This window comes from Dasypus novemcinctus, chromosome 5, assembly GCF_030445035.2.
Source record: "Dasypus novemcinctus isolate mDasNov1 chromosome 5, mDasNov1.1.hap2, whole genome shotgun sequence".
Classification (NCBI taxonomy): domain Eukaryota; kingdom Metazoa; phylum Chordata; class Mammalia; order Cingulata; family Dasypodidae; genus Dasypus; species Dasypus novemcinctus.
The window spans coordinates 158817666-158837569 of record NC_080677.1 but is presented as its reverse complement, the minus strand read 5'-3'; the positions used below and the strand labels follow the sequence as shown (position 1 = coordinate 158837569).

The 19904-nt window shown below is 41.3% G+C and overlaps 1 protein-coding gene across 1 annotated transcript in view; it reads left to right on the top strand.

Moving 5' to 3' along the window:
* The window catches only part of MYO3A (myosin IIIA), a 227632-nt gene that overhangs the window by 119127 nt on the left and 88601 nt on the right, over positions 1–19904 (top strand). The window contains exons 13-17 of the mRNA XM_058297804.2: positions 909–1013; positions 1119–1202; positions 7339–7541; positions 16473–16571; positions 16660–16774. Coding sequence (XP_058153787.1) covers positions 909–1013; positions 1119–1202; positions 7339–7541; positions 16473–16571; positions 16660–16774 — 606 coding nt within the window. The remainder of the gene's footprint in view (positions 1–908; positions 1014–1118; positions 1203–7338; positions 7542–16472; positions 16572–16659; positions 16775–19904) is intronic.

The window sequence follows — 19904 nt, the reverse complement described above, 5'->3', positions numbered from 1 at the left end:
AGCCATGTGTGGGAGAGTCAAAAGTGTAATAATATTATTTATATAGATAATACATACTTCATGGATGTAAAACTTGTCATTATGAGTTTAAAATTCCTTTTGAAATATTGATTGACTTCAATAATATCAGGCAATATGTATTTTATGAATATAAATATACTATTATCCATTATTCAGTCCCTAATGGTTTAAATATACAATAGTATTTGGCAATTAAACTAGGCTTTTTTCATTTTTAATTTGGCCCATTCTCTTCTGGCTCCCTGTGTATTCTAGAAAATTCTTATTTAATACTATGCCTACAGTTACTTTTATACACGAAATATGTATGATTATGTTAGCCTCTGCTACCCTAAAATTTATGGAAATAGTGGTAAATTTATGACCCTTGATATAGGTTACAGAAAGTCTGAGTCTTAGTGAAAATTCTGTCAATTAACTGTATGATCTTAGACAAATCAAATGAAAGAATGTGTGTTAAATGATGTGGTAGGACAAAAGTGGTGGTTATATGTCAGGAAATATTATATCCAAGGACTAGTCAACAAAATAATACCTGATTATTTTATTTATAAAGATTATTTTTAATAAAGGTAATAATAAGATTTTGAAACCTTAAATTCTGTTTTGCAAGTGGTGTACAGAATCTTTTGAATGCACAGCCAAGGTGCTAGGCTATCACATTATGTCATATCATATTTCTAGCCTGATTTATGTTAGTCTTTTATTTTACGGAAGTGTGCATGATTTCTGCATGGCTGTATGTAACATGTATGTAATAATATTTTGGGGATACGAAACTGTGTTTTGGTTTATATTTTGCTTTTAAAATTACAGCTTTATATGTAAATAATCCAGGGTTTAAATTTTAAAATATTCCTACAAAACTTATTGTTTTTAACCTTTAGCATTCCAAACTGTATATTGGAGCAAAGAGAACTGCCAATCCGCCTCACATTTTTGCAATGGCTGACTTAGGATACCAGTCTATGGTCACATACACTTCAGATCAGGTAAGGAGAACCTCACGCTCTTAGAAATTTCCCTCATGGTTTCTTATGTGTCAACTAAATTTTGTGAGGGTGAAGTCTTCTCACTGTTCCTTTCTCACTGTGCAGTGCATCGTAATTTCTGGAGAAAGTGGTTCTGGAAAGACTGAAAGTGCCCATCTTTTAGTTCAGCAGCTGACAGTGCTTGGAAAGGTATAATTTAATTTTTTTTCTCTGTTTTTTACACAGATATTTGTTATATTTTAGACCATAATCTAGTTGATTGGATTAATAAACACTAAGTTCCCACATTTAATAATGCACCAAAAGTAAATAAACACACTTGTCCTTTGAGAGCTTAAAATATAACAATTATATTAAAAGCAATATTTTCAGTTGTTATCAGGGAAGGTTTTCTAAATGTGATTTTCTTCTCTTTAGCCCCAGCACAGTCACTGAATACTTTCTTTACTTTTTCTCTTTTTGTTGCTAGAAAGTTAATAAGGAGTCAAAATTCAAAAAAAAAATCCATTGTATTTCTAACCAATGATCAACTGGAAATTGAAATTTAAAATCACCATTTACAGGAAGCGGACTTGGCCCAGTGGTTAGGGCATCCATCTACCACATGGGAGGTCCTTGGTTCAAACCCCGGGCCTCCTTGACCCGTGCGGAGCTGGCCCACGCACAGTGCTGATGCGCACAAGGAGTGCCCTGCCACGCAGGAGTGTCCCCTTGTAGGGGAGCCCCACACACAAGGAGTGCACCCCATAAGGAGAGCTGCCCAGCGTGAAAGAAAGTGCAGCCTGCCCAGGAATGGTGCTGTACACACAGAGAGCTGACGCAACAATATGACACAACAAAAAGAAAAACGGATTCCTGTGCCACTGACAACAGAAGCAGACAAAGAAGAACACACAGCAAATAGACACAGAGAACAGACAACTGGGGGAGGGAGAAGGGGAGAGAAATAAAATAAATAAAAAAATTTTAAAAAATTAAAATTAAAATTAAAAAAAACAAAAAAATAAAATAAAATCACCATTTACGATACCTCCAGAGAAACAACCTATTTAGAGCTGAGTCTTACAAAATGTGTGCAAGGTTTGTACACTGAAAACTTCAAAAATTTGATGAAAGGAAACAAAGAAGACTTAAATAAATGGAAACATACCAAGTCCATGGATTAAAACACTTAATATTCTATTCTTCAGAATGTCTTTTCTTCAGAAATTGACTTATAGAGTTACAACAAAATCCCAGTGGGACTTTTTAATGGAACAGAATTAACAGTCCACACATATATGGTCTGTTGATTTTTGACCAAGGTGCAAGGGCAATTAATGAAAAATAAATATTCTGTCCTTATCAGGGCTTGTCTTATTTTTCATTTATCTCCTTGGTTATTCTGGAGTTTGGGTCCCAGAATTTCATAAGGAGTTGCAAAAAGGGGTATTTGGTCAGTAGCACTTAACTTTGGAATATGCTGTCCTCCAAACCTCACTTTACAGAGGCCTGCTATTTAATACAGGCAGATAAGGATGTTATCTCACCTTTTCCACGGATGCAAGGCCAGTCCAAATCAACATTTTCAAAACGCTCAGATTTGTGCCAATTCTCTCTATGCTCTCCATTGACCATTATTTCCTCCTTAGAAGCAGCCCACAGCCTTGATGCTGTCTTAAAACCTTGTGTGTCCTGCCATGGCCCACTGGGTGGACTGGGGGAGAGTGTGGACTATAATGTGGACCACTGTCCATGTGGTGCAGTGGTGCTCCAGAATGTATTCGCCAGGTGCAGTGGATGTGCCGTGATGATGGAAGAGGTTGTTGATGTGGGAGGAGTGGGGTGGCTGGGATGGAAGTATATGGGGACCTCATATTTTTTTAATATAACATTTCAAAGAAAATAAGAAAAAATAAAAAATAAATTTTTTAAAAAAACCTCATTAGGAGTCTCCGCACTAGCCTGCCCAAGCTCCAGTGTAGCGCATGTTCCAGAAACACCTACTGCTCTCCCTTACGTATAAAGCTGCTATAGCATTAACACAGCTGCTCTGTCCTAGGGATCCATTGAAGATAATCTGCTTCAGCTAATTTTACCAAGATGTGAGTGACTGGTAGCCCCCTAAACCGCTAAGGACGATTGCCTTTCTACAAGGGATTGGTTGTTAGCCCAAATAACTTATATTGTGAAATTTCAATTAAGTTATAAATAACAAAAATATACCATTTGCTTGAAAAGAAGAGAATAATGATGGGTAGGAAAAAACGCAGGGGCAGCCAAGGAAGCCTTGACCTGACTGGGTCCCACCTTCTAACTCCCAGCTCTTCTCAGTTTTCATCTCCTTTCCTCTCCCTCGGAATTCACAAATTATCTTGACTCCCTTAGCTATAGGTTCAGCATCTTCCACGGGTGTAAGGGAAGTGGCTCCGGTTTGGGGGAGCATTTGGATGGGTGCCAGGTGGGTAGGAGAGGATCAACAAAACCAGGCATCTATAGACTGCTTCTAAGTTGTCTGTTTTTAAAGCAGGTACTGAACAGGACTGTATCTGAATGGAAGAAGTATATAGAGTGCAGGCATACCTCACTTTACTGCTCTTTGCTTTATTGTGTTTCTCAAACATTGCATTTTTCACAAATTGATGGTTTATGGCAACCCTGTGTCACGCAACTCTGTCAGTAGCATTTGAGCAGCCTGTGCTCACTCTGTGTCTCTGTGTCACATATTGGTAATTATTGCAATATTTCACACTTTTTCATTATTTTACCTGTATGCTGATCTGTGATCAGTAATCCTTGATGTTACTATAGTAGTTGTTTGGCCACAGCACAAACCACGCCCATGTAAGATGGTGAACTTGATCAATAAATATCACATGGGTTCTGATTGCTCCATCTGGCCTTCCCCCATCTCTCTCATTCTCCTCAGGCTTTGCTATTCCCTGAGACAGAAGGATATTGAAATTAGGTCAGTTAATAACCATACTGTGGCCTCTAAGTGTTCAAGTGAAAGGAAGAGTTGCACGAGTCACTTTAAATCAAAAGCCAGGAATGATTAAGCTTAGTGAGGAAGACATGTCAAGAGGTGAGTAGGCTGAAAGGTAGACCTCTTGTGCCAGTTAGCTAAGTTGTGAATGCAAAGGGGAATTTTTTTAAGGAAATTAATGTGCCACTCCAGTGAACACATGACTGATAAGAAAGCAAAATAGCCTTATTCCTGACGTGGAGAAAGTTTTAGTGGTCTGCATGGAAGATCAAACTAGCCACAACATCCCCTTAAGCCAAGGCCTAATCCAGAGCAAGGACCTAACTTTCTTTGGTTCTAAGAAGGCTGAGTGAGGTGAGGAAGCTGCAGAAGAAGATTGAAGCTAGAGAGGTTCATGAGGTTTAAGGAAAGGAACTGTCTCCATAGCCTAAAAGTGAAAGATGAAGAAGCAACTGCTGATACAGAAGCTATAGCAAGTTATCCAGAAGATCTAAATAAGATGGAAGTGACTACACTAAACAACAGATTTTCATTGTAGATGAAACAGACTTATATTGGAAGAAGATGCAATCTAGGAGTTTCCAAAGCTAGAGAGTAAAAGTCAATGCCTGGTTTCAAAGTTTCAAAGGAGGGCCTAAATCCCTTCTAATGGGCTAACACAGCAGGTGCCTTTAGGTTGAAGCCAATGCTCGTTTCGCCATTTTGAAGATCCTTAAGAATGATGATCCTAACTTGACTTTGTGCTGTAGAGATGGAACAACAAAGCCCATATGACAGCACATGTGTTTACTTCATGTTTTGCTGAATATTTTAAGACGTGTTGAGACCTAGCTCAGAAAAAAAGATTCCTTTCAAAATATTACTGCTCATTGACACTGCATCTGGTCACCCAAGAGCTCTGAGGGAGACATACGAGGTGAATGTTGTTTCCTTGACTACTAACACAATATCCGTTCTGCAGCCTGTGGCTTAAGGAGTCATTTCAACTCTCAAGTCTTATTATTTAACAAATACATTTCATAAAGCTATAGCTGCCATAGACAGGGATTCCACTGTTGGATCTGGGCAAAGTCCATTGAAACCTTCTGGAAAGGATTAACTATTCTAGATGCCATTAAGAGCATTTGTGATTCATGGAAGGAGGTCAAAATGTCCACATTCACAGGAGTTTGGAAGAAGTTGATTCCAAACCTCATGGAGGTCTTTGAGGGACTCAAGACTTCAGTGGAAGAAGTAACTGCAAATGTGGTAGAAATAGAAAGAGAACTAGAATTAGTGGTGGAGCCTGAAGAAGGGACTAAGTTGCTGTAATCTCATGATAAAACTTTAACAGAGGAGGAATTGCTTGTTGTGGATGAACAAAGAAAGTGGTTTCTTGAGGTGGAATCTCCAGCTAGTGAAGATGTTGTGAACATTGTTGAAAGGGCAACAAATTTAGATATTTAGACTATTTCATAAACTTAGATGAAAAAGCAGAAGCAGGGTTTGAGGGGACTGACTCCAATTTTGAAAGAGGTTCTACTATGTGTAAAATATTATCAAACTGCATCACATGCTACAGAGAAATTTTTCATGAAAGGAAAAGTCAGTCGATATGATGCACTTCATTGTTGTCTTATTCTAAGAAATTTCCACAACCACCTCAGCCTTCAGCAGCTACCACCTTAATTCATCAGCAACCATCAACATCGAAACAAGACCTTCCACCAGCAAAAAGAGAATGACCTGCTGAAAGTTCAGTCGATGGTTAGCATTTTTTAGCAATAGAATATTTTAATTTAATTAAGTTATATGCATTGTTTTTAGATATAATGCTATTGCACACTTAATCAACTACAGTATACTATAAACATAACTTTGAAACCCCTGGGAAATAAAAAATTTTTGTGTGGCTCACTTTATTGTGATATTCATTTTATTGCAGTGGTCTGGAATTGAACCCACAATATCGCCAAGGTACGTTTGTATCTCTTCACCCTCTTTAAGAAAGTGAAGTGGGTAAATGCACATATGGAAGGAAAAAATAGAACAGGTTGTAACATCTGTCAGTATAGCCAAGAAAAAGCCCTCCTATGCTTGTGCTTACACAAGGTGCCGTCCAGGGAAAGGGAGGCATCCTTTTACAGTTGATCCTCATTATTCATGGATTCACCTAGTCACTAAAATTTATTTGTGACCCCAAAACCAATATTCGTTGTGCTTTTGTGGTCGCTTTGGACATGCACAGAGCAGCAAAACTTTTGAGTCTCCTGAAGTGCACATTCTCAGCTGTTTGAATATATCTTCTAGTTTCTACTATAAATAAGTGCCCTTTTCACAGTATATTTAGTGCCACATTTTTTGCACTTTTATTTTGGTGACTTTGCTGTTTAAAATGAGCCCCAGGTGTAGTGCTGAAGTGCTGTCTAATGCTCTTAAGTGCAGAAAGCCTGAGGTGTGCTTCACGGGTGTGCATTAGATAAAGCTTCATTCAGACATGTGCTGTGGTGCCGTTGGCATGAGTTCAAGGCTACCAAATCAAACAACTCCTTTTGTGAGTGCCAATTACCTGCCCTCAAAATGATTTATGATTAAACTTGTTTAAATTTATGTTCAGAGGCTTTGTTTCAATGTTGTGCTGAAATGTTCTGAAGGCAATGACACTGTTTCCAGGAGGGGTTGAATGGAAGGAGGGGACAGACTTTATTTTTTTTATTTTTTATATTTTGATTTATTTATTTATCCCGCCCCGCCCCGGTTGTCTGTTCTCTGTGTCTATTTGCTGCATCTTCTTCTTTGTCCTCTTCTGTTGTTGTCAGCAGCACAGGAATCTGTGTTTCTTTTTGTTGTGTCATCGTGTTGTCAGCTCTCCGTGTGTGCGGCACCATTCCTGGGCAGGCTGCACTTTCTTTCGCGCTGGGCGGCTCTCCTTATGGGGCGCACTCCTTGCGCATGGGACTTCCCTATGTGGGGGACACCCCTGTGTGGCACGGCACTCCTTGTGCGCATCAGCACTGCACATGGGCCAGTTGCACATGGGGGACAGACTTTAATAGGCTGGTGAAACAAAGGGAATCCTAGGGAATCATTGTATGCAAATATAAGGAGGACGCAAAAGATGCATGGTGTCTTTAAACAGAAACACAAACAAAAAAACAATGTATTGATTGACAGAATGTTGTGAATTATCAGAGGCTTGCAGAAACCTAAGCCTATATTTCCCCTAGAAACAATGGTTCAATATTCACTAATTATTCACTTTGACTCTCTAGACCATAACTAATGATGATGAGAATGGACTATATATTAAAAATTACTTATATATTTATATTACTTCAATATATATATTTATTTATATACTTGACATTTTCTCTCTTCTAGGCTAATAACAGAACCCTGCAAGAGAAGATTTTACAAGTGAACTATTTGGTAGAAGCCTTTGGCAATGCCTGCACCATTATAAATGACAATTCCAGCCGATTTGGAAAATACTTAGAAATGAAATTCACCTCTTCTGGAGCTATAATAGGAGCACAGATTTCTGAATACCTTTTGGAGAAATCCAGAGTTATCCACCAAGCTCTGTAAGTTTATGCCAAATATGCCCTATTTTCTGGGAAACATAAGCAAAGCATAAGAATAAAATATCTTATTCATTCTATAAAGTTGTGTGAATAACCTACTGTGTGCAAGGCCCTTGTTACTGTAATCAAAGAGATTCATCAGCACTGTCTTACTCTCAGGTGTGCTGCCTCCAGGAGAGGAATTAATAAATAAAATTTTAAAACTCTGATTTCAGAGAGGAAACCTAAGACCATAGTAGGGATACTGACAGGGTAAATCAGAATGTGTTCAGAAGTAGGAGAGAATGTTTTCTCTAACACAAAACTAGTGTGAAATTTAACTAGAAATAATTGGTTCATTTTCTTTTCTTTTACATGCTGATATATCTAAATGGATTTTTGTATTAATTCTATTCCTATGTTTATATACAAGGGACTTAATAAAAGATTAAAGAATGGGCTTTATTGTAAGGGCAATTGTTATGGCTGGCTGATTTAAGCCATCAATACTGTTCATAATGGTTTTTCTTCCAAGGGAGTAAAAAGTCTATTAAGAAACAAGAAAAGAAAAACAGTACACAATCTGAGACATAAATTGCGGCGTGCTGCAGGGGGAGACGTGTCTTCATAATATTTTGATGTTAGTTTGTCTCAGTTCATTTTAGCAGTTTTGCTGGATGACAGTTTCTCTACGGTCCTAATGATTCCAAAACATCTTTGTTGGTTATTCTTATATTGCAGTATCTATTGTCACAAGGCTGGATTTGTATCCTGGTGGTTCTATTATTATTTATTATTATTATTATTATTATTATTATTAGGGAAGTTGTAGGTTTACAGAAAAATCATGCATATAATACAGTGTTCCCATGTACCTCCCCCTATTGTTAGACCTTGCATTGGCGTGGAATGTTTGTTGCAGTTGATAAAAGCACATATTTGTCATTGTACTATTAATTATATTCCGTGGTTTAACTTAGGGCTCACTGTGTTGTGTGTAGTTTCATGGACTTTTAAAAAATGTGTATTCTAGTAACATATCTACAACCTAAAATGTCCCCTGTTAGCCACATTCAAATAAGTAATACCATGCCGTTAAACACATTCACAGTGTTATGCTACCATCACTACCACTTATTGGTTTTCTGCTAAACATACTCTGCATTGTTGTAGTAACGCGTCATATGTTAAAGTCATGGAAACAGAAGCTCTTGCTATGTATTAGTACATAATTACCTAATATAAGCCCCACCAAATTTTCTACTCTTCAGTATATGAGCATACTATGAACATACATTGCCTGGAGTCCAGCGGCTGAACACAGCCATCAATGTGAAAAATTGCTCTTTCTTCCTCAATTCAGAATATGTAAGGAATGATTATTAGAAAATGTGTTTCTAAATCCAGGCTCCCTTGAGTAAGATACTTAAACTCTTGACTCCAAGTGTGTGGGATTTGAGACAAGTTTATATAACCGCCTGTGCCTCAGTTTTATCTTTGAAATGGACATAGGAATAACCCCTGCCTATCGATGAAGATTATGTCAGTAAAGGGTTTGGCACGTGAACAGCACCCAGAAAGAACTCCATAAATTTAAGCCAGCGGTCGCCGGTGGTAGTGCTGCTTGCTGAGGAGGGGATAACGAAAATCCAAGACAGTTCCCAGGACGTTGAGGATGTTCAGTTATGGCAGCTCCCGTTACCGCCACGTGCTCAGGGGGCACGTGTGTCTGCACCCTTTCCACCCACCTAGGGGGTTCTGGTGGACTTGTGCAGATGTGGAGAGGTACCTGCTTCTTAGAATGGTTGGCTTGACTCGTTGCGTAAGCCTCTCCTTCAGGCCTGTGGGGAAGAAGCACCTGAGAGCTTAATTACCAAGACCCAGACACAGCGGCCACGTCACAATTCCCGATACACGCTGTGGGGCTGGGCTCCAGGCGCCCTTCACCTGGGATGCCGCGTGGGCAGTGCCCTCTGGGTCACACTGGGAGGGCCTGGGATTACAACTCTGGAAATCATCCTACTAGTTCTTATTGAAACATTGCTGACTGGCTGCTAAGAAATAGCACAGTTAGGGAAGCGGACTTGGCCCAGCGGTTAGGGCGTCCACCTACCACATGGGAGGTCCACAGTTCAAACTTGACCCGTGTGGAGCTGGCCCACGCGCAGTGCTGCTACGCGCAAGGAGTGCCGTGCCACGCAGGGGTGTCCCCACGTAGGGGAGCCCCAAGCGCAAGGAGTGCGCCCCGTATGGAGAGCCACCCAGCGCGAAAGAAAGTGCAGCCTGCCCAGGAATGGCGCCGCACACACGGAGAGCTGACACAGCAAGATGACCCAACAAAGAGAGACACAGATTCCTGTGCCGATGACAACAACAGAAGCAGACAAAGAACACGCAGCAAATAGACTCACAGAACAGACAACTGGTGGCAGGGAAAGAGGAGAGAAAAAAAATAGCACAGTTAGGTTATATTTAATGTGTGCTGTGAGTGGAGGAAGGACTTTGTCGGCTGGCCTAAGGAACTCTTCTAGTTTTACAGCATTGTTTATTGGGGAAAAAAAATTCCAAGTTCCAAATTCATAATCAGGTTGGACTACAACTCAGTTGTAATATGAAGATTTGAGGCTAACTGCCTTATCATTTATCATGAAAATGATTTTTCCATTTTTTTACACCTATTTTTATTTTTTATTTCAATTGAAATTAAAAAAAAAAAAAAGCTCAGGACCTTGTAAGTGGGAAGCTGGGCCCTCAACCACTGAGCCACATGAGCTCCCCTGAGTTGGTTTTTTTTTTTTTCTTTTGTTTGTTGTTCGTTTATTTGTTTTTAGGAGGCATCAGGAACCAAACCCAGAACCTCCCATGTGGGAAGCAGGTGCTCAACCACTTGCGCCACCTCCGCTCCCCTCAACTGAATTTTTTAATTGCAGAGAAGCTTTTAGAAATCTTTGAAAATGAAAATATAAGAAATGTGATACAATTGTTAGTATATACTTTTTTAAAAAAATTATATAATATTCTGTATTAGTCTTCCAAAGGGGTGCTGATGGCTTTTTTTTTTAATTCCCCATCCCCCCTTTCAGCTTTTGCTTGCTGTCTGCCCTCTGTGTCCATTCACTGTGCATTCTTCTGTGTGTCTGTATTTATTTTTATTTATTTTTCCCTCCCCCTTTGCGACTTGCTTGTTGTTTTGCTCTCTGTGTCCATTCACTGCACTCTCTTCTGTGTTTTTTACTTGTCCCCCTTTTTTTGTTGCGCCACCTTGCTGAGTCGGTTCTCTGCAGTGCTTGCAGGCAGGCAGCTCTCTGCCATGTGTGGACGACCTACCTTCACAAGGAGGCCCCAGGACGCAGACCCAGGGCCTCCCAACTGATGGACAGGAGCCCAACTGATTGAGCCACAACTGCTTCCCAATTTGTTGGCTTTTATAAAGGGTATTTATTTGGGGGTAAAAGCTTACAGTTACAAGGCCCTAAAGAGTCCAATTCAAGGTGCATTCTCACCAAAGTCAGTTGCCATATGTTGAAGCAAGATGGTGGCTGATCTCTGCCTCATCTCTCCTCTATGGGCTATGAGGCAAATGGCTTATCTCTCCCGGGGCTTTAGCTGTTTGAGCCTTCTCCTTTCTGTCACATGACAAAATACTCTTCTCTGACATCTATGGAGTTCTCTTTCTTCCCATCTGTCTTCTTGAGTGAGTGTCCATTTATATCAGCCCACCAAGGGGGCAGGGACTCAACCTGAGTCATGCCCCACTGACTTGATTGAATCCAAAAGCTCTAATCTTGACAGGCAATTTAATGAAGGTATCTCAACTGAATCTAATGCGATTAAAGGGTATCACACCCAGAGGAATAGATGAGTTTACAAACATAATCTTTCTCTTTTGGGGATTCATAAATGATCTCAAACTGTCAGGGTCCTAACAGGAAAGAGAAATTTACAAAGAGTTTAACTGAAAGGACTATTTACAGAGGTAGAGTGGGCAGTAAAGGACCAAGAACGGGTGGTGAGACACCCACAGACTAACAACAGTGAGAAACCGTTACTCCCTGTAGGGCCAGTAGTACAAAGGCAGGGGATAGCACTGCGCAGCCCGGGAAGAGCTGGAGCTGTGGGGCCAGTGGTCTCCCAGTCTCCCACCTGCATTTCCTATTGGCTGAACCCAACAGGAAGATGGAGAACAAGGGAGACCAGAGATTTCAGTCTATAGAAGTCAGCCTTTGGGGGTGACAGAACCCCACAAAGGAGAGGAGAGAGCAAGGCAGGCCAGACTATCCATTTTCTTCAATGAACTTATCCTTCCTTTCAGAGGAATAAGGCTCTCCTCTTCTGGCCTCTGCCCATGTCACCAGCCCCAATGCCTGAGCATATTTATTGTGTATTACCTTTCTAATGATGGTACAATGGTAGAACTTGTGACTCAGTCAACCTTTCCTAAGTGTGCATGGCCTTAAGAAACTTTTAAAAAGAGGCCATGTGAATTCAAGAAGAAAATGAGCATATTGACGTCAACACTAGGTAATTCTCATGAATGTAAAGGATAGATGCTTCCACTGCAGTTTTATCCTGTTACTACAGTTCCGCTCAGCAAGCGTGGATTGACTTTCCCTCACATGCCCAGCCCTTTACTGGACTTTCTAGAAGATGGAAACAAGGGGGCAGGCCTGGCGCTGTCAGCTGTGAAGGAAGCGGAAGGAGGTTTTATTGAGCAAGTCCTGTGTGTCAGGCACGGTCCTGGTGACAACTACAAGTGGTATTAGAGGGAATTCTTCTTGCTGTTGTCTATTTTAAACCGAGAAAATGAGACTATGAATTTTAATAAGTTGCCTAATGTCAAAAAGCTAGTGGCAACTTGAGTTGAGATTTGAATCCATGTCTCTGTCTGCCTCCAGAGTCCACCATTCTCCCATTCATTCAGTCATCCATTCATCCATCTACGCAATTGACCAGTGTTTACTGAGTGCTTACTGTGTGCTGAGAACTGTGTTAGGTGCTGGAGATCTAAGCTGAGTAAGCTAAAAGTCCTGTGGTAAGGCGGCTTTACAGTCTGCTGGAGAACTTATTCCTTTGCCTTGATACAGAGCTTGCTGACCACCCATTGGTTTCTAGTCCCCCAGCAAAATAGGAAATGAACTTACCTGCCTAGAGTAAGCAGGTACTCTCAGCAAGGGAGGGGAACCGAAAAGAAGGGATTTTCTAGAGGGACCGTTTCATGGCTACCTCGTAGGGCCTTCAGGATGCAAATCTTCATTGTTGGCTTCCCAAGCCTTCGTGCTCGCCCCTCTGTCAAAGATTCTAAGGTTTCATGGGTGGGCTGAGCCGCACTTGTGTGATGGCTTTGTCTTGGCTGCATAGGTGGTCCCCAGGCCCAGAGCAGGGGCACCCACCTGAGAGGGCATTCCTACAGATGGCCACGAGGGTCTCTGAAGGAAAGCAAGAGGATCCACAGCTGGGGTTGGGACAGAGGACGACATCGTACCCTGCTGAGCCCTCGGGAGCCTCTACTCCCCTGGGCATGTGTGTCATGTTTCTGTCTTCTGGCCTGAAGTGTTGCTGTAGTTTGGGACAGGACAGGAGGTGGGCAATCATGGTAGTTGTCTTCTTCTCCAGTCTCTTGAATTCTGATGGTTTATCCACTGAAGGTTGCTCTATGTCCTATAGCATCTCCAGGTCTTATCAAATTACAGTCCTCGGTAAATGTAAACTGATAATTAAACAGAAAACTGCTGATTTGTGTGTCTGCATTTCTGAGTCACTTCTCTAAATTGTACTCTGCATCACTGAGCATTAAAGGTGTGACGCGTGGAGCCATCAATGTGATTTCATCAGAACAAAGCAAATGGAATTATAGACCATGCCATATAATTCAGAGAAGTCGTATTACTTCGCGGTAAGAAAAAACAAGAACCAAACTAAACTTTTAGTTGTGTTCTATCCTCCATTATCATATATGTTGGGAGTATTTGAATTACCTTTTTTTTTTTTTTGTATCCTGATAGAATAAATAATTTCTAAAGGGAGAAAAGTAAAATTTCCATCTCAATTGATAGCATACTGGGGAATGTACAGGAGGAGAAGACCTAAGGAAGTTTTTTAATCCTTTCTTACCTTTTAAGAAAATAATGTACTTAAGATTATGTTTACCATGAAGTGCACTTTCTCTGTTCCGTGTTCACCATGTGGAAAAACAAGACTCCAGTGCTCAAGTGAAAATACCAGCTTACTAGTGTTTTTCCTTTTCTGAAAATATTCCATTGACCCCCCAAAAGATGTGTTGAAGTCCTGCTCCCTAATATCTCATAATGTGAATTATTTGGAAATAGGGTCATTGGAGATGGAGTAAGGCCAGTTAAAATAAGGTCACACTGGGTGGGGGTGGGAGCAATCTACTGGGGCTGTGCCCTTATGAGGAGAAAGACAGAGGAGACCGCCATGGGACGGCTAAGACCACCATGGGGTGCCGGCCAGCCGCCCCCAGATGCCAGGAGAGGCCAGGGGTGGAAGGCAGAGGGGGCAGGGCGCTCCCACCCTGAGTGCAGCTGTGTGGCCTCCAGAGCTGTGGCACGACACCGTTCAGCAGTGGTGAGCTCTGCCCCTTCCACCCCCCCATTTGTGGTACTTTCTTCCGTAGCCCCAGGTCCTGAGATACTGATAAAGGTTGTCAAATGGGGAGGGAAAGGCAGGTGAGAGGGAAAGAGGCTGCCCTGGGAACTGATGAGAGGTCTCACACACAGCGGCTGGGAGCCAGAGGAGGGCCTGGGAGCCACGATTAGCATCTCCTGAGCCAGCTCCTGGGGAGGGAGTGGGAGTCCGATGTTAACTGAAAGAGAAGTGAAATGAAGAGATGAAGAGAGCAAGGCCTTAGGGTGTGAGGTGTTGGAATCAGTCTAACCCCCAGTAGAGGAGCCCGGTGATGGTGGAGTGAGGTGGGTCTTTAGAATCCCCTTAAAAGGGGGAGGATGAGAGGGGGAATGCCACCTGGCAGGTAAAGACCCGAGTCACCCAGATGGCCCCAATGTCAAGAGGGGAAGCAAAGCCAGGCTGAGAGGGGCCGGCGGAGACCCTGGCATGGAGAGCCTGTTTCCTAGGAGAGCTGGATGGATCTCTGTAGCAGTTTGATGTGGTTCATGAATTCCAAAAATAGATACTGGATTATGTTTGTAAACTGGTCTGTACCTGGGCAAGATTAAATTATGATTAGGGCTTTGGGACACATCAGTAGGGTGTTGAGTTCCTGCCCCTTGGTGGGTAGGGACTCACAGATAAAAGACATGGCAAAAGAAGAGAGTTGAAGATTTTGATGTTGGAGCTTTGATTTGGAGTTTGATGCTGGAGTCTTGAGCGGGAGCCCTGGGAAGTAAGCACACAGAGGAAAGAGAAGCAAGCGCTGGGAAGAGAGGACCTAAGCCAGGAGAAGAATACAGAGGAATAGAGATGGCTCCTTAGACACAGCAGAAACCCCAGGGAGAGAGACAGCTGTTTGCCTGATAGTCTACAGCTGACCTTGTGGGAGAAAACAGAGGACCTGAGCCAGGAGAGAAGCAAGACCCGGGAAGAGAGGAACCCAAGAAACCTGAACCCTCACAGATGTCAGCAGCCATCTTGCTCCAACACATGAAAATAGACTTTGGTGAGGGAAGTAACTTATGCTATATGGCCTGGTATCTGTAAACTCCTACCCCAAATAAATATCCTTTATAAAAGCCAACAGATTTCTGGTATTTTGCATCAGCACCCTTTTAGCTGACTAATATAATCTCCAACAGAAAGTGTGATCCATCCGATCCATCCCAGGTATACCAGAGGAAAAGGAAGGCTTGAGTGGAGTTGGGGGTGGGCACTAAGGCCCAAGAACTGTTGGGGACAACTGGAGCCAGAGACCACCTTACTGTAACCCACTTTTTTTTTTTTTGAAGATTTATTTATTTATTTATTTCTCTCCCTTCCACCCCCCTCCCCAGTTGTCTGCTCTCTGTGTCCGTTTGCTGTGTGTTCTTCTGTGACTGCTTCTATCCTTATCAGAGGCACCAGGAATCTGTGTTTCTTTTTGTTGCGTCATCTTGTTGTGTCAGCTCTCCATATATGCAGTACCATTCTTGGGCAGGCTGCACTTTCTTTCACACTGGGCAGTTCACTTTACAGGGCGCACTCCTTGTGCGTGGGGCTCCCCTACGCAGGGACACCCCTAAGTGGCAGGGCACTCCTTGCGCCCATCAGCACTGTACATGGGCCAGCTCCACACAGGTCAAGGAGGCCCGGGGTTTGAACCACGGACCTTCCATGTGGTAGGCGGATGCCCTATCCATTGGGCCAAGTCCATTTCCCTGTGACCCACTCTTCCTACCTTGCAGCCCTCCAGGCTGCTGGGTCCAGGAGACCACAAGGTCATGGACTTTGAGACAAGGCAAAGTGAAAAGGTGGTTAAAGACGTAGGCTTTGGAGTCAAACAGACCTGATTCAAATCCAGTTCAGCCACCAAGATGGGAGGAGACTCTAAGCCTCAGTTTCCGTGTCCATAAAACGGGGGAACCATGCCAACCTCAGGTAGGAGGCAGGTCCCTGACACCCTTGTCACCAACAGGCATAAACTATAGATGTGAATTGGCGTTTGTTTCTGCCTGTTCCCACTGAATTGTAAACTACAAGGAGTTAGAGACTTCTGTCACTTTTGCTCCATTCTCTTCCCAGTGCCCAGAATGATGCCTCGCCGTCCCTCTCTGCTGGGTGCTGGGCGATAACTGGGAAGTGCTGAGAGGGTCTGGAATTCAGTGGAGGTGGACGGTGTCAACAATGGCAGTGACGGCAGCCACACAAAGTCAGACTCCAGCGTGCAGGGCGCCCAGGATGACATGCTCAGCGGGCGCCATTTTGATAGTTGTATTGCCAGTAGTGTGAGCAAAGAATAAATATTCTTACTCCTCACCATATGGACATGTCTTTTTTTCCCAGTGGAGAGAAAAACTTTCATATTTTTTACTACATCTATGCTGGTTTGGGTGATAAGAAGAAACTGGCCCATTACAAATTGCCTGAAGATAAGCCTCCCAGGTAACCCGGACCGTTGCACTTTCAGAAATAATAGTTTCACTTTCCACTCAATTTTCGAAGTTTTACCCGCCTTCTATATTTTTTTCAGGTACCTACAAAATGACCACCTCAGAACAGTACAAGACATGATGAATAATAGTTTCTATAAGTCCCAATATGAATTAATTGAGCAGTGCTTCAAAGTCATAGGTTTTACAATGGAGGTAAGTCTGAAGGACACTCGAGCCTCTTTATGAAGGACCTCTTTGTCATCACTAATCATAAGAGTTAGCGTTTAGGGAGTAGTATGTGCCAGACATTGTGCTCAGTGCTTTACATGCATCATCCCATTTAATTATTGAAACAACCTTCTGAAATAGCTAGAAGTATATTACAGATGAGGAAACAGTGACTTTGAGACATAACTTATAACTGGACTTGGTTTTATTCTTAATCTTTTCTTTTGCTTACACTTGCATCCATACATATATAAATACACACACATATAATTTTACATAAATGCATAGATGTTATCACTTTACATGTTCTTTTTTCCTGTAGCTTTTTTCTTTTTTTTTCTTTTTTTTTTTGAGGTATAGGGGCCGGGGATCGAAGATTGAACCTGGGACCTCATATGTGGGAATTTGGCACTCAACCACTGAGCCATATTGGCTTCCCTGAGGTGTTTGTTGGTTTGGTTTGGTTTGTTTATTTATTTCTTTTGTTTTTCAGGAGGTACTGGGAACCCAAGCTGGATGTCCCATGTGGGAGGGGGCACTCAACCATTTGAGCCACATTCACTTCCTCTTGTAGCATTTTTAAAATAAGAGCTTTGAGATAAAATTTGCATGCCATATAAGCATTTGAAATATACAATTTCATAGCTGTTAATCTATTCACAATTTTGCAACCATCATCACAATTTTAGAACATTTTCCCACTCAGAAAAGAAACCTCATACCAATTAGTTGTCATTCCCCATTTCTCCCCCATCCCCAGCCCTAAGCAACCATTAATATACTTTTTGTCTATATAGATTTACCTATTCTGGACTTTTCATATAAATATGGTTCTTTGTGACTGGCATCTTTCACTTAGCATAATGTTTTCAAGGTTCATCCATGTTGTAATATGTGTAAGTACTATTACTGAGTTATATTCTATTGTATGAATATCCCATTTTTATTTATCCATTCATCAGTTAATGGACATTTGAGTTGTTTCTACCTTTTAGCTATTATGAATACTGTTCCTATGAATATTTGTGTACAGGTTTTTGTATGGACATTAGTTTTCATTTCTCTTGGGCATGCCTATGAGTAGAATTGCTGAGTCATATGTTAACTCTATGTTTAATCTTTTGAGGATTTACCACTGTTTTTCCAAAGAGGCTGCACCATTTTACAGTTTCATCAGCAGTGTATAAAGATTCCAATTTCACCACATTCTCAGTAGCCCTTGTTGTTATCTTTCTGTTGTTTTTGTTGTTGTTGTTATTGTTTCCTATGGACATCTTAGTGGGTGTGAGGTGGTATCTCATTGGGTTTTGATTTGCATTTCCCTGATGGCCAATGGTGTTGAGCATCTTTTCCTGTGATTATTGTCCATTTGTATATTTCCTTAAGAGAAATGGCTACTTGGATTCTCTCCCCATTTTTAAATTGGGTTCTGAGTCTTTTGAGTTGTAGGAGTTCTTTGTATATTCTAGATACAAGTCCCTTATTGAATGAATGATTTGCAAAAATTTTCTTCTGTTCGGTGGGTTGCCTTTTCATTTACTTTCTAGATGGTGTCCTTTGAGGCACATTTTTTTTCGCTTTGGTGATGCTCAATTAATCTATTTTTTTCTTTTGCTGGTTTTTCATTTGGTGTCATATATAAGAAACCATTGCTTAAACCAAGATCACATGGATTTTAAGAGTTCTATTATTATTTTAGCTCTTACATTTAGGTCTTTGATCTATCTTGAGTTACATTTAGTACATGGTATGAGGTAGGGGTTCAACTTGATCCTTTTGTATTTGGACAGCCTGTTCCACACCATTATCTTTAGCCCATGACTTGCCTTGGTACTCTTGTGGAAGTCTCAGCACTCTTGTGGAAAACCAAATGATCACAAAGTCAATAGGTGATATCTGGGCTCTCAATTCTCTTCCCTTGGTCGACATGTCTATCTTTTTGCCAGCACCACACCATCCTTACTTTGGCTTTGCAGTAAGTTTTAAAATAAAAAGTGCGTGTCCTTTTTCAAGGTTGTTCTGGCGTTTCTGGGTCCCTTGAATTTCTATATGGATTTTAGGATCAGCTTGTCAATATCTAGTGCAGTTTTTTTGTTGTTGTTGTTAACTTCTTTCTTTCTCAGCTCTTCCTTCCCTTGCTTACTTCCCCCATCTGCTCCCTTTCCCTTCCCTCCACTACTGTGTATTAACAGCCCAGGTTCTCTGAAGGGATTGGTCACTGTTTTATTAAAACAGGATATATCTCACACACATTTTTCTATATTTTCTTTTTCTCACTCAGCGACTCCTTGTAAAGCCCCTTCACATCACTTAATATAGCACTAGATTGGTCCTCACAAAAGGAGCATGTCCAGGCAGTGTGCCACCATAGTTTATTCAGCCGTTCAGCTCTTCCTGGGCACTCAGCCTTTAATGTTTCCAGATCTTTACCACCATGAGCAAAGCTGAAGTATGTCCTTATTTACTGCTGCCTTTATTTCTATGGGATGCATCCCCAGAAGGGAGACTGCTGGGACAAATGTGTATATATTTTAAATTAGAATAGAAATTACAACATTGCTTTCCCCAAACTCTCACATGCCACATTTCCACCAGCGACATATGTGAGTATTCTCCTTCTTTCTCTTCCCCTGCCAGCAATGTGTTATGGCTTTTTAAATATTTGATAGTCTGATGGCAAAAGTAGCCTCTCATTTCAACTTTGCATATCCCTGAGTTGAGTAATGGTGAATTTAAATGTTTGCACATTTGTTTCCCAGCTGCTTATGTTTGCTCTTTGTGAGTTGTTTGTTTATGTTTTGCCCATTTTTACTGAGTGATTCTATAGTTTATTCCAATTTGTGAGTACTCATTGATATATTTATATTTATATCAACAAGTACTCGTTGATATATATATTTATTTTTATATAGTTTGTGTTATATTTTTCCAGCTTACGGTTTGTCAGTGACTTACTTTTTTACTATATCTTTTACCATACAATTTTTTTTACTATTCAAACAAGTATATCTTTTTGTTTATGACATCTGGGTTTCTAGTCTTCGTTAAAAATTTCTTCCCTGTCCCTGGATTGTATATCTAGTCTCCCGAATGTTCTTGAAAATTAAAAATATAT